The 15385-nt window shown below is 39.3% G+C and overlaps 1 protein-coding gene across 2 annotated transcripts in view; it reads left to right on the forward strand.

Annotated features, from left to right (window-relative positions):
- Positions 1-15142, forward strand: part of NEMF (nuclear export mediator factor) — a 46660-nt gene extending 31518 nt beyond the window's left edge. For both annotated transcript variants that reach the window (XM_084792498.1, XM_084792499.1), the window contains exons 20-33: positions 1472-1529; positions 1967-2025; positions 2099-2219; positions 4249-4519; positions 5840-5882; positions 5991-6040; positions 8698-8851; positions 9871-9948; positions 10277-10474; positions 12402-12434; positions 14185-14285; positions 14370-14413; positions 14497-14576; positions 14718-15142. In XM_084792498.1, coding sequence (XP_084648624.1) covers positions 1472-1529; positions 1967-2025; positions 2099-2219; positions 4249-4519; positions 5840-5882; positions 5991-6040; positions 8698-8851; positions 9871-9948; positions 10277-10474; positions 12402-12434; positions 14185-14285; positions 14370-14413; positions 14497-14576; positions 14718-14795 — 1368 coding nt within the window. In that variant the 3' untranslated portion in view covers positions 14796-15142. The remainder of the gene's footprint in view (positions 1-1471; positions 1530-1966; positions 2026-2098; positions 2220-4248; positions 4520-5839; positions 5883-5990; positions 6041-8697; positions 8852-9870; positions 9949-10276; positions 10475-12401; positions 12435-14184; positions 14286-14369; positions 14414-14496; positions 14577-14717) is intronic.
- Positions 15143-15385: the final 243 nt, after the last annotated feature.

The following is a 15385-nucleotide window of genomic DNA, read 5'->3' on the forward strand; positions in this document are numbered from 1 at the left end:
ATAAAAGGTAGGCAGAGTACCTACCTGGATAAAGTTTGTTTAAGCAGTAGAGAAAAATACATGTGTGCCAGGTGGCAAATGCTGTGAAGAAGAAAGCATTTCTTTTCTTTTGAGGCAGGGTCTCACTGTATATCTTTGGCTGGCCTGGAACTTACTTTGTAGACCAGGCTGGCCAGAAAGATTTACCTGTCTCTGTCTCCTGAGCACTTGGATTAAAGTGCCTGCTAAGAAGAAAAATTGTAAAAGTATACAATGGGATAGAGTCAGAGAGGCCGCCATTTGGAATAAAATAACAGGTGTTGGTAAGATTTGAATAAAGAGCTACATCAAGAGAGTGACCCATGGATGGAGTTATATTGGATAGAGAATGGTGTTGCAATGACTGAAATGTTGACCTAAAAAAAAAATTCTACATGGTGGGATGGCAGAACCAACTCTTTGAAATCTGTCCTCTCATCTCCACAGCATACACAGAATTGTGTACACACACACACACACACACACACACACACACAATTATTAAAATTTGGGGCTGGAGAAAAGGCTCAACTGTTAAAGACTTTGTACTGCTTTTTTGAGAACCTAAGTTCAATTCCTAGCACCCTCATTGGGCAGCTCACAACTACCTATAACTCTGGCTTCAGGGGATTAAACACCCTTCAGCAGGCACATGTACATACTCACACACAAACACGCATGTATAGAAATTATTTAAAAATCTCTAAAAGCAGAGTGGTGGTGGCAGACACCTTTAGTTCCAGAACTTGGGAGGCAGAGGCAGGCAGATCTCCTGAGTTTGAGGCCAGCCTGGTCTACAGAGCCAGTTCCAGGACAGCCAGGACCACACAGAGAAAAGAAAAAAGAAAATCTTTTCTCAGAAAAAAGAAAAAAAAAAACTTTGAAAATATTTTTAAGGGAAAAAAAGCTGTTTCACTATCAAAAAGAATCATCCCGGAAAAGGATTTCAGTGACTAGTAATTTTATCTTCCAGTAAGGCTTTGTGGTAAGCTTATTAAGCTTTTTCTTTTCTCCTTGTGCTAGAAGAACTAGCTAGTTCCAGTCTAGTCTGGCATTTTATTGGAGTAGTACACCTTTTGTTATTTATTTATTGTTGTTAAGTATCAAGTATATCTGTCAGTGGAAGGATAGATCTGTGTCTTCAGAGTTGAGAATTTTTGCTAAATTATAAAGTTTTCAGGACTTAGAGTTGCTTGCTTGAATAGGATTATTTCCTTCCTCTTGAGTAGAAAAATCTTTTTGAAAGAACATCTTCTTGGCATGCACAAAGCTCATAGCCATTTAAAGCAGCCATAGTAGAGCATGGTTGTAACCATGTACCCAGGATGTGGAGGGGTTAGAAGTTTAAAGTCGTCCTCAGTTCATAGCCATTCAAGGCCAACCCATAAAACCTGCCAGCCTGTCTCAGTTAGTTTCTTTAGATAAGAATATAATGCATCACTGTTTCCCTCAGGTGTCTAAAACAGCACCAACAGGAGAGTATTTGACAACAGGAAGCTTCATGATTAGAGGTAACCGTTTAACATGATGGATGTTCCTTATCTGGATTATGGAGGCAAGAGCCATTTTACAGATATGTGTAGAGTAGAAATGGTTTGTTGTAGTTGTACATACAAATTTTGTTATGAAATAGAGGAATTTTTGTCTTGGCATGGCATATTCAGCATTTGTCATGTCACCATGCATTCATTGTTGAGAACGCATTTCACATAGTTCAGTTATAAGAATAAGAATTACAGCTTGACTTTTATTTTTTAAATAAAATTTAGATTGTTATGGTTCTGCCAAACCCAAAAGATATAGATTTCTATACATAATACTAAAGTTTATAAATGTTCATGTTACAGTACATAGTAAAATGTATATAATCATAGGCATGGAATATTTTCAGAGCAAAAACTGGAGAGGAATGAATTTTTATAATATTAATGTGTCTTATCTTTTTTAGGAAAAAAGAATTTTCTTCCTCCTTCGTATCTAATGATGGGATTTAGCTTCCTTTTTAAGGTACTCTTCACTTTCTTTCGGTGTACTTTTATAACTCTAAAGTTCCAGCAGTGAGGAAGGACTGTCTTTCTAGGTAGATGAGTCTTGTGTCTGGAGACATCGAGGTGAACGCAAAGTCAGAGTGCAGGACGAAGACATGGAAACACTGACAAGCTGCACAAGTGAACTCATGTCAGAAGAAATGGAACAACTAGGTAGTTGATACGTTATAATAATAAATTGGCTTGTGATTTGTGTGTGTGCTTGCTCATGTGCGTGCGTGTGGAAGCCAGACACATTGGCTGTTTCTCTGGAGATTGGGTTTTTTGCTAGTCTGGAGCTTGCTGGTTAGGCCAGGCTGGCTGGGCAGTGGAGCCTATCTCCTCAGCATCACTGTTGGAATTTCAAGTGTTTGTTGATTTCTCACGTGGTTTCTGCACATTAGCTCATATCCTTGTGCTTGAAAGGTAAGAAGTTTTCCAACTAAATCTTTATCTTCCCAGCCAGACTTGTGACTCTATTTTCCTCTTCAGGTAAGATACTACTGTGTAGCTCTGGCTTGCCTAGAACTTGTCATATGGATCAGGCTAGCACTGAACTTGCATCAGTCCTTCTGCCTTTGTCTCCCAAGTGCTAATATTACAGAAATTCACCATCATATCTAGCCATGGCTTATGATTTTCAATCTCTAGTTTAACTTCTGTGTCTTAAATAATTGTGTCTCTTCTATGATAACCAGATTTTGGGTGGGGAGGATTTTTGAGACAGGGTTAGCCTTGAACTCAAAGATCTGCCTGCCTCTGTGCCCTCCTCCTCCTCCCATCCCCCAAGTGCTGGGATTAAAGGCATGCATTAACAGACTTGGCAATAACCAGATTTTTAAAAATAGTCCAAAGTACTAAGGATTTTACTGAATTTTGTTTCTGGAAATGCTAAATATGCTTTTTGTTTGTTTGTTTGTTTTGTTTTGTTTTGCTTTTCGAGACAAGGTTTCTCTGTGTTAGCCTTGGCTGTCCTGGACTCGCTTTGTAGCCCAGGCTGGCCTCGAACACACAGCAATTCGCCTGCCTCTGCCTCCCGAGTGCTGGGATTAAAGGCGTGTGCCACCACGCCCGGCTACTTTTTTTTTTTTTTTTTTTAAATACTAGGGATTGAAAAAATATTCTCATGAATTAAAAAATTAAATTCGGGTTGAAGAAATGGCTCTGGTTACGAGCACTCACTATTCTTCTGAAGGTCTTGAGTTCAATTCCCAGCACCCACATGGCAACTCACAACTGTCTGATGCTGTCTTCTGGGGTGCAGATGTACATGCAAACAAAGTACCCACATAAACAAATATTTTTTTTAAAATAGTTAAATTCATAACTAAAATACTTTTGGTAAACTTTGAGCACTTAATGGGTACCTTGTAAATATATTTAACAGATAAAACTTGGGTACATATGAATTATCACTTAGGTTTAGGCATTAGAAATGATAGGAAGATGAATTTATATGGAGTATAGTTTCTCGCATGAGAATTTTGGTTCAGGCTAGGCTTTTAACTGTCAACCCAACACAGTTTTCAAATGCTGATGTTATAATTTTAAGCCAGTATTCCCAGCTTTGGTTGATTTTTGCCGTATTTTGCTTTAAGCAGAGAGATACTAGGATTGCCAGGGTAAATTTACCTACCTACTTAAGCAACCTAAAGAAAGGGTACCCTGAACTACTTCTATAGTTATTCTCTCTCTTAGGGCCATTCCTTTTCGGAGTCATATTACATTGTTTAATTTAAAACTACAATGTTAGATTCTATGGATTGATACATACCATGTTATTGTCTATTATATATAAACAATACATATTATTTAATTACACGACAATCCTTGAATGATGGTAATTGGACCTAGTTGCTAATATTAGTATTTCTTTTGCCTGTGAAGCTAGTTATATAATGTATACTGGTTTTCATTTACAATTTAATAAACTTGAAGAATTTATACAACTACTTTTATTATCTTGCTTTTTGGTAGTAGTTGTGACAGACAACTTAGGTTTATTACAGAAATACTAGCCATGTCCAAAACAGTTTTGTGGTAAATAATCTCAGAGGTCATGTAAGGGTTATCCTTTGTCAGGATGGATACAGTATGTTGTGGAAATGCTCAGGAAATTTTCTGGTGACCCTTTGAGGAACCTAGGAATCACCAGAATCATACTGGGGGTTGCATACTCACTTCCCTTATGGGAATCCTACAGAAGGGGGTGACAGCAGTGAAGAGGATAAAGAGGAATTACATGGAACTCTTGTAGAAGAACTCATGACTCAGGCTGATCAAGAAGACATTGCTGTTCACAGTAGGAGAGATGAACTAAGTGAGGAGTTAATACAGGAAGAAAGCTCTGAAGATGGAGAAACCAAAGCAGTGACAAAACATCAAGAGCCCATTGGTGAAATGAAGGACGAGGAGGAAGACACACTCGATTATCCCGATACAACCATTGACTTGTCCCATCTTCAGCCCCAAAGGTAACTTTAAAAGTAATTTTTAGTTTTATATACTGGAGCTGATTTTGAGACAGTCCTTATTTATAAACTAACAGTAAGATTGACTTCACTACTTTGACTCATTCTTCGTGGTGTACTACTCGGTGACATTCATGTACTTTCACCTCCTTTGTGTTCTTATGTTTTCAGCATTGGTTGGTCCCTCCTGCTAGAAATTTCCAGGACTAAAGGAGAAAAGCACATAAAGTAGATCCAGCTAGAAACAGCAGGCTCTAGGGATGTGGCTCAGTGGGTTTAAACTCCAGTGTTGCAGAAGCAAATTAGGAAAATTTCAAGAAAATGGATGGACCTGGAAAATACAATTTTAAACAAAGTGATCCAAACTCAGCAAAACAAAAACCACATTCTCTCCTATATGCAGATCCTAGCCTCTAGTGTGTGTAGAAATGGGTAGGGAATAAAGCCTACACCTCTAAAAGTAGACCAAGAGAGGGTAAACTCAGATGATGAAGCAGCATGGGGTGGAGGTGGGCATGCCAAAGGACACAGAAGGTGGAAGAGGACAGGAGACCACAGGGAAGGGCTACAGGGGACTCGGGAGAAAGTGGAAAGAAGACTCTACTAAAACACTTTATTTGTAAATATTGCAATGGGGCTGAGGAGGTGGCACCAAAAAAAGCATATTGCCTTTGTAGGGTGCCTGATTTTCGTTCTTTAGAAATCAATGTTCCTTGTTTGTTTTGTTATTTGAGAGAAGGTTTCACTGTGTAGCTCTGTCTGGCCTAGAACTTGATATGTAGACCAGGCTGGCCTCAAACTCAACAGATTTCCCCTTCCCCCTCATCTGAAGCGCTGAGATTAAAGGTGTGCGCCACCGCAGACGTGGTGGGTTTGTTACTAGGGATGTTATTCTAACACATGGCTTAGAAGTCAGTCAGACCACAGTCTTAGGGGTCTCCTTGGGCAGGCTACTCTGTGTCGAAGCATTGATTTCTATCTTAGAAATGGAGTGCCCCTTCACAGAGTTTTCTGGTCGAGATCTTAGTCCACAGCATCTAGCAGCAGCTGGCACAGTGGGTGTGGTGCTGTACACCGAGATAAGAAGAGCAGAAGTTCAAGGTCATTCCCAGCTATATAGGGAGTTCAAGGACAGCTTATCTGCAAAGGAAATGGATTAAACATGTCACATGAAGAATGTATACATAAGTATGGGAAGATAGTTTGGCTGTATTTTGCCAAATTTGAAGACTTGTACGATTATAAGTAGAAAGATGGAGAAAGGGTATGTTAAGACTCTGTAACTTAATGGCATTCATAAGCTAGTAAATCGTGTTTTTATAGGCCTCTGCAGAAACTGGCTCCAAAAGAAGAAGCTTTGAATTCAGTAAGCTGGGTTTTTTCCAATTGTGTTTTTCTGAATAATTTCTTTTAAAACTTACTTTTGAAAAAATAATGGTAGTGGTCTCACAGTTCTTCCTTTTTGTTTTAATAGAGTAACAGTAAATTACAAGGCCGAAGACATTTATCAGCCAAGGAAAGAAGGTAAAAATGTTATATATAACTGAATCATCTTCTATAAATTGACAGCTGCATGATGAGATGACTCAGTGGATAAAAATACTTGCTGTACGAGTCTGACAACCTAAGGTCACCCCCGATCCCATAGTAGGAGAGAATTGACTCCTGAAAGGGGTCCTCTGACCTCCGCACATGTACCATATAGCATGTGTGTGCTTACGTTTACACATCAAACACTGTCATTTAACCTTTAATTTAGCTAACACATATTTGACTATTTTGAATACTCTTCTAATCACCAAGTTTCTTTATGTCCAACTCTAATGTTTTTGTATTTAAGGTTCATCTGTGATAGGTAAGATGGACAAGTAGTAAGACAGACCTTTCATTATGTGAACATGTATGGTGATTGTAGGAAAGTATGAATATAAAGCACTTGATTATTTTAAAATAACTTGTTTTAGCTGTGTCTTCCATGAATGCCTTTATATATACCAGATTTGTTTTGATGCTCTCAGAGGACAGAAGAAGGTGTCAACTGTGTAGGTGCTGGGAATTGAACTTGCATCTTTTGGATCAGCTGGTATTCTTTACCTCTGAGAGGTACTCTAATGCTAGCACATGACTTTTGGGGGTTTTTTGGTTGGTTGTTTGGTTGGTTTTTCGAGACAGGGTTTCCCTGTGTAACCTTGGCTGTCCTCACTTTGTAGACCAAGCTGTCTCTGAACTCAGATAGATCGCCTGCCTCTGCCACCTAGACTGCTGGGATTACAGGTGTGCGCCACTGTGCCAGCAGCACATGAAGGACCAATAGAACACTGATTTTTAAAAGTTTTTATAATTGTTCATTTATAGTAGTGGTACAAATTAATGAATTTCACTGTGATATTTCCATATATTCCTATACCATGCACTGATCTTTTCTTAATTATTTCTCTTAGAGCATTGGTGTTAACCTGCACAATTGTCTGTGTGAGGGTGTCAGCTCTTCTAGGACTGGAGTTATAGACAGTTGTGAACTGCCATGTGGGGTGCTGGGCTCGAACCTGCATCCTCTGGAAGAGCAGTCGAGCTCTACATGCTGAGCCATCTCTCCCTTTAATCTTATCTCCTTTTTCCCTTCTATCCTTTCTTGCTTTAATTCTAAGACATTAATAGTAGAAATTCTTGGAATTAGGAAATTTTTGAATAAAACAAAAGCCCGTGGACTGGGGAGATGGCTCAGATAAGGAAAGCATTTGTTATGTAAGCATGGGGGCCTGAGTTCAGATTCTCAGCAGCCATGTGAAAGGCTAAGCACAGAATGGAGCACCTGCCGTCTCAGAGCTAGGAGGAAAATACAGGATTCATGGCTCTTGCTGGCCAGCCAGTCTAGTCAGAAACCAAAAAAGACACGGTGAGCTCCCTGTTAAGTGGGAGATCCTGTCTCAAGGGGCAGAACACACATCATCGTCCTCTGGGCTCTGTATGTACACACAAGAAATGTACCTGAGATATCTTAGCAGTTAGGTGCATGATGGTAAAAGAGATTCCAAGGAGCATTAGCATTAAACAAGGAGAGAAAGGTTTGGAAATACAGTGTGTGTATGATGCTTTGGAGAAATGAAAAAGTTTATGTATATAAAGTCATAGATGTTTAGATTAGAAAGTAAATTTGGGTTAAAATTAAGAGAATCTGGGCCAAAGAGATGGCTAAGAGGTTAAGAGCACTGGCTGTTCTTCCAGAGGTCCTGAGTTCAATTCCCAGCAACCACATGGTGGCTCATAACCATCTATAATGAGATCTGGTGCCCTCTTCTGGTGGGCAAGCAGACATGCAGACAGAACATTGTATACATAATAAGTAAAAAAAAAATTAATAGAGTCTGGAATAACTAAAGACTTGGAGTTTTATTTTACAAGTGATATTAAGGGGATATTTGAAATTTTTTGCGTGGGACTATGACATAGGTAAGGAAACAGGACATTAACATAAAAATCTGGGAATCTGGCAGATTTCTGGCAGCTTCTAAGGAATACTGAGGAAGACTTAGAGGCAGTGAGGACCTGGACAGTGGCATTAGGAATAGAAGATGCCAAAGCAAGGCAGGCATGGTGGCGCATGCCTTTAATCCCAGCACTCAGGAGGCAAAGGCAGGAGGATCACTGAGTCTACAGAGTGAGTCCAGGACAGCCAAGGCTATACAGAGAAACTCTGCCAAAAAAAAGAAGAAGAAGAAGAAGAAGAAGAAGAAGAAGAAGAAGAAGAAGAAGAAGAAGAAGAAGAAGAAGAAGAATCCAAAGCAGCAGAATGTGCTTTTTTTCCTTTCTTTCTTAATTTGTTTGTGTTTGGATACACTTACTTATTCCACCAGTCAACCAACAAATGTATTGAATGTCCAAGATCTGGCAAAGCCATATTGATAGATTACCAGAATCCCAGTGGCTGTACCTCACAGTTATTAGTTGAATAAGTGTGAAGCTGAGGAAGGATAAGCAAAGGTAATAATTTTGAGATTGGGTGACAGAATGATACATCTTTGAAAGATTTTCAGATCTTTTGTGATTATTTGAGCCTCTTTGTATACAGGGCTCTGGTGATTATCAAGTTAAGTAGAGGTCATTATACAATACACACTTTACACATTTCTTTAGGATACATTTGACATTTTAAAATTTGGTATTTCTTGATTTGTATTTAGAGAAATGAAAAAGAAAAAGCTTCCAAGTGACCCAGGGGATTTAGAAGTGATGGAAGAGAAGGACAAAGAGAGAGAGAACGCTGCGCACACCGAGGCTTACCAGAGCACAAGCAAAGCTGCTGCAGCTGGACAGCCAGTAAAAAGAGGACAAAAGGTAAAAAAAAATCTGCTTATGACTGATGTATTAGTTCAGTATGGCTCACAAGTGAAGCTGTGGGGTTCCTCTTGGTTTTGTAAAGTGTAAAAGTAAAAAATAGAAGGGGCTGGTTGATCTTCCAGATGACCCAAATTCAATTCCAACACTTACATGGAAGCTAACAACTATCTGTCCCTCTAGTTTCAGGAAATCCAACATGCTTTTCTGGCCTCTGTGAGGCAGCAGGCATGTAAGTGGTGCACAGATACACATGTAGGCAAAACAGCCATGTACGTAATATAGAGTGTGTACATGAATTTTTTTATTCTGTGACTGAAAATTAGCTGGAGAGATGGCATGTACCTGATGAAGGTGTTCATCTGGAAAGGGCTTCCAATAACACATACAAACATCTGATGCCAAGCACAGCTGAGCTCATGAGTACTAGCACAGAGGCTGAAATGGTAGGGAAGGCCTTCTTTCACTGCTGCTAGACTGGGACTGCAAGTTGGACAACAAGGCAGTCATTGTGATGTAGATGTCATGTTCCCCACCATAGCTGGACCATCTGAGGGGCATCATTTGCTTCAGACAGTGGGAAGCAGGAAACAGGACGGCTGGCAAGAGGGCTGCCAGTGTGTGTCACCAACAACTGGGGGTCACCGTGGAATCGCTTAGACAGCCTACTGAGTCCTGGCCTTCCACCCAGTCAGGGAGACTCACTGCACCTGTTGCACTATTCTTGTACAGGGGCCCAAGAAGGGAGGTTCACTGACAGTGGGAGAAGGGCAGTGCGCCACGCTCTGTTTAAAGCCACTTTAAAATATTGTGTTAATTTACCGTTATCTGTACTTATGTCTTCTGTCCCATTGTGGCAAATTCCTTGAGGATGAGGCGATGGCACACTCATTCCTGTCCTCTATACTGTGCTTTATCATGTGGGGTACCTTTTCAAAAGCGTATTTGGTAGAACAAAAGAGGCATTTTAAAAATATTCTTTACTGCTGTTTTTTTTTTTTCAAATCTTCTGATTTCAGAGTAAAATGAAAAAAATGAAGGAAAAATACAAAGACCAGGATGAAGAAGATCGTGAACTTATTATGAAATTGCTGGCAGTGAGTAACATCTAAAATCATTTCTCTTGCTTTTCAGTGGCTTCTAGGCTATAAGAAACATTAAAACCTTAGCCATATTTGAGCCAGTGAGATGGCTTAGTGGTTAAAGGCACATTCACCAAGCCTGGCAACCTGAATGCAGTTCCTAGAGCACACATGTTCAAAGGAGAAAACTAGCTCCTATGTGTTCTCTTAAGTCCACATGTATGCATGTGCACAAATGTAAGGAAAACGAAAGATTAGAGTCAAAACATTAAAGTAAAACTATTTAAAGACCTTAGTACTAATAATAATTACATTGATTTTTCTTCCCTTGATGAATTGAAAGTCTGCAGGTTCAAACAAAGAAGAAAAGGGGAAGAAGGGAAAGAAAGGAAAAACAAAAGATGAACCTGTGAAAACACAGCCACAGAAACCCAGAGGTGGACAGCTAGCCTTAGATGTCATCAAGAAGGAAACTCCATCCCTTCAAGTTTTAACTCATGATTTACAAGATTTAGCTGTGGATGACCCACATGATGACAAGGTAAGCGTTCCCAAGTGGGATAGTCAGAGTCTGGGACTGACAAGGCATGTACAAGTGAGCCAGTCTTCAGCTTAGAAACAAAGTGTGGAAGATTACAATTAGTTTCATAAAAATAGGTAGTGATAAAGTTATTAGAAGCCTTCAGAAAATTAGTTTGGGGCTAAGGGGATAGCTGTCTGTAAAGTGCTCCCAGAGGGCCTGAGTCCTAGCCCCAGAACTGGGGGAGGCCTGCTGGCCAGGGAGCAGAGTCCACTCGTAAGCTCCAGGCTAATGAAGGGTCTTATTGTAGAGTGAACGCTGTTCCTGATGATGACATCCACAACTGCCCTCTGACCTCCACAGGTCCAAGGACACAACATAGCACATACAAAATAACAATTTATATGGGAGACGTTTTACATGATTCCTATGAAACTCAGCTAAAATAAGAGAAGGAACTGTACTTGAGTAGAAAATAAATTACTTCTGTAAGCTTTTCATAGCATTATAAAGTTGGTTGTGTTACATAATAATTAAAAATAACTGTTCGCAGAGATGAGGTATCAGTTATAGAAGCAGGAAGAAATTAACATTTTTCCAGCTAAGGGTGTTATTTAATTGCTTTATCAAATAAATCATTTAAAAGCCACAGTTAAGTATATCTTCACATATGACTAGATAACATACTCTTGAAATGGCAAGCTTTTAAAAATAAATTTGTATCAAGGGTAGGTTGCAGGTTGGCAGGTGTGATAATCACTATAATCCCAGCACAATTGGCTATTTTTACTACGTTTGCATTGTTTTTAGTCGAGTTAAATGTTCAGTTTAGTGAGCTGTTTACAGGGACTTTTTGTCACTATCATCCCCCTCTACTCAACAGTGTTGTTAACGGTTCTAAACATCATTTTGGTTCTCGAGTTTTTATATATATTATTGCTGTATCTGTAGTTTTGTCTCTAAACCTTAAACCTAAAAATATCCATGCCATATACGTGGCACATAGCTACAGTCCCAGCACGTCAAAGGGCAAAGCAGAAGGAATGCAAGTTTAAGGCCAGCTTATGATATGTACCAAGTCATAGAGAGGGAAAAAATTCCTAAAAGGGATTATTCATCTTCTCTCGAGGGTGATAATATTAAGTGGAGCTTCGAGCTGGAGAGATGGCTCAGAGGTTAAGAGCACTGACTGCTTCCAGAGGTCCAGAGTTCAATTCCCAGCAACCACATGGTGGCTCACAACCCTCTACAATGAGATCTGGTGCTCTTTTCTGGTGTGCAGGCACACATGCAGGGAGAATACTGTATACTAGTAAATAAATAAATCTTTTTTTTAAAAAAATGGAGCTTCTAGGAAGGGAATTCATGTCCTTATAAGAAATTAAAGGGAGCCTAGCATCAAATGCCAGTTCTTGTTGCTGTTTTGGGTTTTGATCTTTTTTTAAAGACTCATGTAGCAGAGACTGGTCTTAAACTTGGCTTTTGCAGAGAGTAAAGAGTTTCAGTGGCAAAAATGTGTGCACTCACTCTAAAGCCTAAACAGACTGAGATGTTTCCATGTAACATAAATACACAAAATTAAGTTTATCACAATATTTGAAGTTTATCTTAAAACTGTTGGCAAATCTTTTTGAAGTTTTTTGTAAGAACTACTTTTCTCGTTGCAAACATTGAACTTAGTTGTCATTTCAGGTTGTTTCCTCAACTTACACTACTTCAGCATATACTTTAAAAGGTTAAAAAAAACACCCCTATTTTTCTCTTTCAGTGGCAATGCTTTCTAAAATATTAAGTACGTACTCTAGTCCAATTTTGAGTGTTAGGGAACCAAGTTGTATCCTTCAATTCTTAGGAGTTATACAACAGCCTTATTCTATCAGTTTCTTTTTGCTTGTGGCTTACTGGTACAGAAGTTCATAGCTGACTTTATTTTTTGTTTTTGAACTAGGAAGAGCACGATGTGGATCAGCAGGGAAATGAGGTATGGTTTGAGTGGGAGTTTCTTTTACATTGCATTGTAATCTTTGGCCAGAATATCTTGTCTGATACTACTTAAAATTAAAAAGATAGCTGCAGGCCCTGCAGCCACTGTCTGGGTTTGAGGGATCATTTACGCTAGATGTAACTGCACAAATCTCAAACTGTTCTACAGGGGTCTCAGTATGTTGTCTTGGCCTGCCTAGAACTTGCTGTATGTTCTTGAAATGTCTTGAGCTCACGAGATCAGCCAACCTTGAGCTGGGGATTAAAGGTGTGTACCACCACACCTAGGCTAAAAATATTCTTTATTCTTCCCTTTCCTTTGTGCCTCAATATTTCAATTATTATGGGGCTAATAATCACCATTAGGACACTTTTTGGTTTTTCAAGACAGGGTTTCTCTATGTAGCACAGAGCAGGCTGTCCTCAAACTCAGAGCCATCTGCCTGCCTCCCTGAGTACTGGGATTACAGGCCTGCACCACCACGCCTGACTGTCATTAGGACACTTTGAGACTCGCTTGGTGCTCTATTCGGCACCAAGTAGATAGCCTGGTAGATAGCCTACAAATCAGACCTAGTCTGAATTCTGGAATTTCTCCTTAAGTCTAGGGCCACTTAAAACCAGTGGTGGCTGTAGCTTTAAATTTGATTTCTAGCACACACAAAACACATGCAGTGTATACTCTCTCTTTCTCACTCACACACGTGGTATATTCTCTCTCTCTCTCTCTCTGACACACACACACACGCGCTTTAAAAAAAGGCAAGTAGTAGTAGCCTGGACTTTCTCAGCTTTTGCACTATTAGCATTTTGGAAAGTATGATTCTTTGTTGCCAGGCTTATCTAACATATTATAAATTGGCTAACAGTACCTTGATTTAACCCATTAGATGCCATTCCTTTCATTATGAAGGCCAAAACTGTATCCAAATATTGACCCGTCGTCTCTTATAAGGGGTGTAAAATCCCTAATGAAGCCAATTTGTGGTACACGCCTGTAATCCCAGTACACAAGAGCTGGAGGTAGGAGGAGCTAAGTTTGATTCCAGCCTGATCCACAGAGTGAGTTCCAGGACAGCTAGAGCTACACAGAGAAACTCCTGTTGTGTCTGACGAGATAGCTCAGACTGTCATGTGCGCATGAGGCCTTGAACTCACTCCCCAGCACTCACATGGAAAACCAGGCAAGGCAGCATGCACCCTGGCATGAAGGGGTGGAAACAGGAGGCTCTCTGGAGCTTGTTGATCAACTGCGCCTGCCCAGTCTGAGCACTGGGTTCATAAGAGACTGTTAAATAAGTTGGAGGTTCCACACACCAAAGAGAAAAAGCACTGGCCTGGCCCAAGTGTAAGTCCTGTTTCTTTGAATTGGACAAACTCCTGGTAGTTATTCCTGTGCATCCTTTTAATCCATAGTAGCTTTCTTACAGCTTAGTTGCAAGTGCAGCTTGTCGAGTTCCCTCTCTGAAAGTAATTAAATGCTACTTTGAAAACGGTTCCCATTGTTGTAAAGAATAAATATTGAAATATGGTTCTTTGGAACTGTAAGCAGTTTGGACACTACTGTCAGGTTATATGTCTGTCAGAAAAGGCAAAATATGTATTCAGATGCTAATTTTAGATATTGCCTTTATGATGGCATGCAGGAAAGGACTCAACAGCACCCTACCTGCCCAGCACATGTTGTTGTTGTTGTTTAAAGTTTGGCATAAATTCCTTCTATAATTGTTTTTATTTTCCTCTTTCAGGAAAATCTGTTTGATTCTTTGACAGGGCAACCACATCCTGAAGATGTTCTAATGTTTGCTATTCCAATATGTGCCCCTTATACCACCATGACAAACTATAAGTAAGTCACTATTATACACTCATAATAGTTGACACAATCTTGTGATCTCCCTGTAGTAACAACTCCTATAATTTTTTTCTTAAGATACAAAGTGAAACTGACTCCTGGAGTTCAGAAAAAGGGAAAAGGTAATTTAGGGTTTTGTTTTTAATTGTAATTTTTAACTACTTTACTGACCAAATTAGAACATTCATCTGTGCTCTACTTACAGCTGCAAAGACAGCCTTGAACAGCTTCATGCACTCCAAAGAAGCAACAGCAAGAGAGAAAGACTTATTCCGCAGTGTAAAGGTAAAGTTGGGGACTGGTGGAGTGATTAAGCATACTTGCTTGGCAAAAGTAGTAAATGCCTTTCTTCTAACATTAAGAATATTATCCTTAACATGATATACCATGCAGGGTATAAGAATGCTAAGCACTTTTCTTTTTTAGGACACAGATTTATCAAGAAACATTCCTGGAAAAGTGAAAGTGTCTGCACCTAATCTTCTGCATGCAAAAAGAAAATAGCTGAAATGAAGTCCTGAACTATGAAGAGCCAGTTTTATATAGCCCGTGGGAGCTCAGAGATGCAAATATCATGTTAATAGACTTCCACGTTTCCAAATGAACACATTGCCTTTGGCTATCACCAAAAGGACTTAAGATTGTGCTTTTTCTCAAGTTTTATATATATGCATATATATAAACTATTACAATAGTATTTCCTAAAATACTTACGAAAACTTAAAATGATGCACATGTAATTGTTCTACATTTTATTGAAATTCTTGGTTTCATTTCATGATGAGTCCTGACATGGCTCAACTGCATAAACTACTGTATATGCCATCTAATACACATTACAGCCAATTGAAGTTTTTGTTTGATTTTGTGGGGCAATTAAACATTTAGGGTTTATATCTTGAACATTTTGTCAAATTCTACATCAAATGCAAAAAGTAACACGAAAAAATGACAGTTGTTTCCGTGCATTCATATACATCGCTCGCCTTCCACCCTAATCTCTTCCTTGTAATGTCATTAAGTTGTGTGTCATTTTCCCCTACCCCTAGCAGCTATCAAGTAGTTAAAAGTATCTTTTGGGGGGGCTTTTTAAG

This window comes from Acomys minous (assembly GCF_964271855.1).
Source record: "Acomys minous genome assembly, chromosome: 8".
Classification (NCBI taxonomy): domain Eukaryota; kingdom Metazoa; phylum Chordata; class Mammalia; order Rodentia; family Muridae; genus Acomys; species Acomys minous.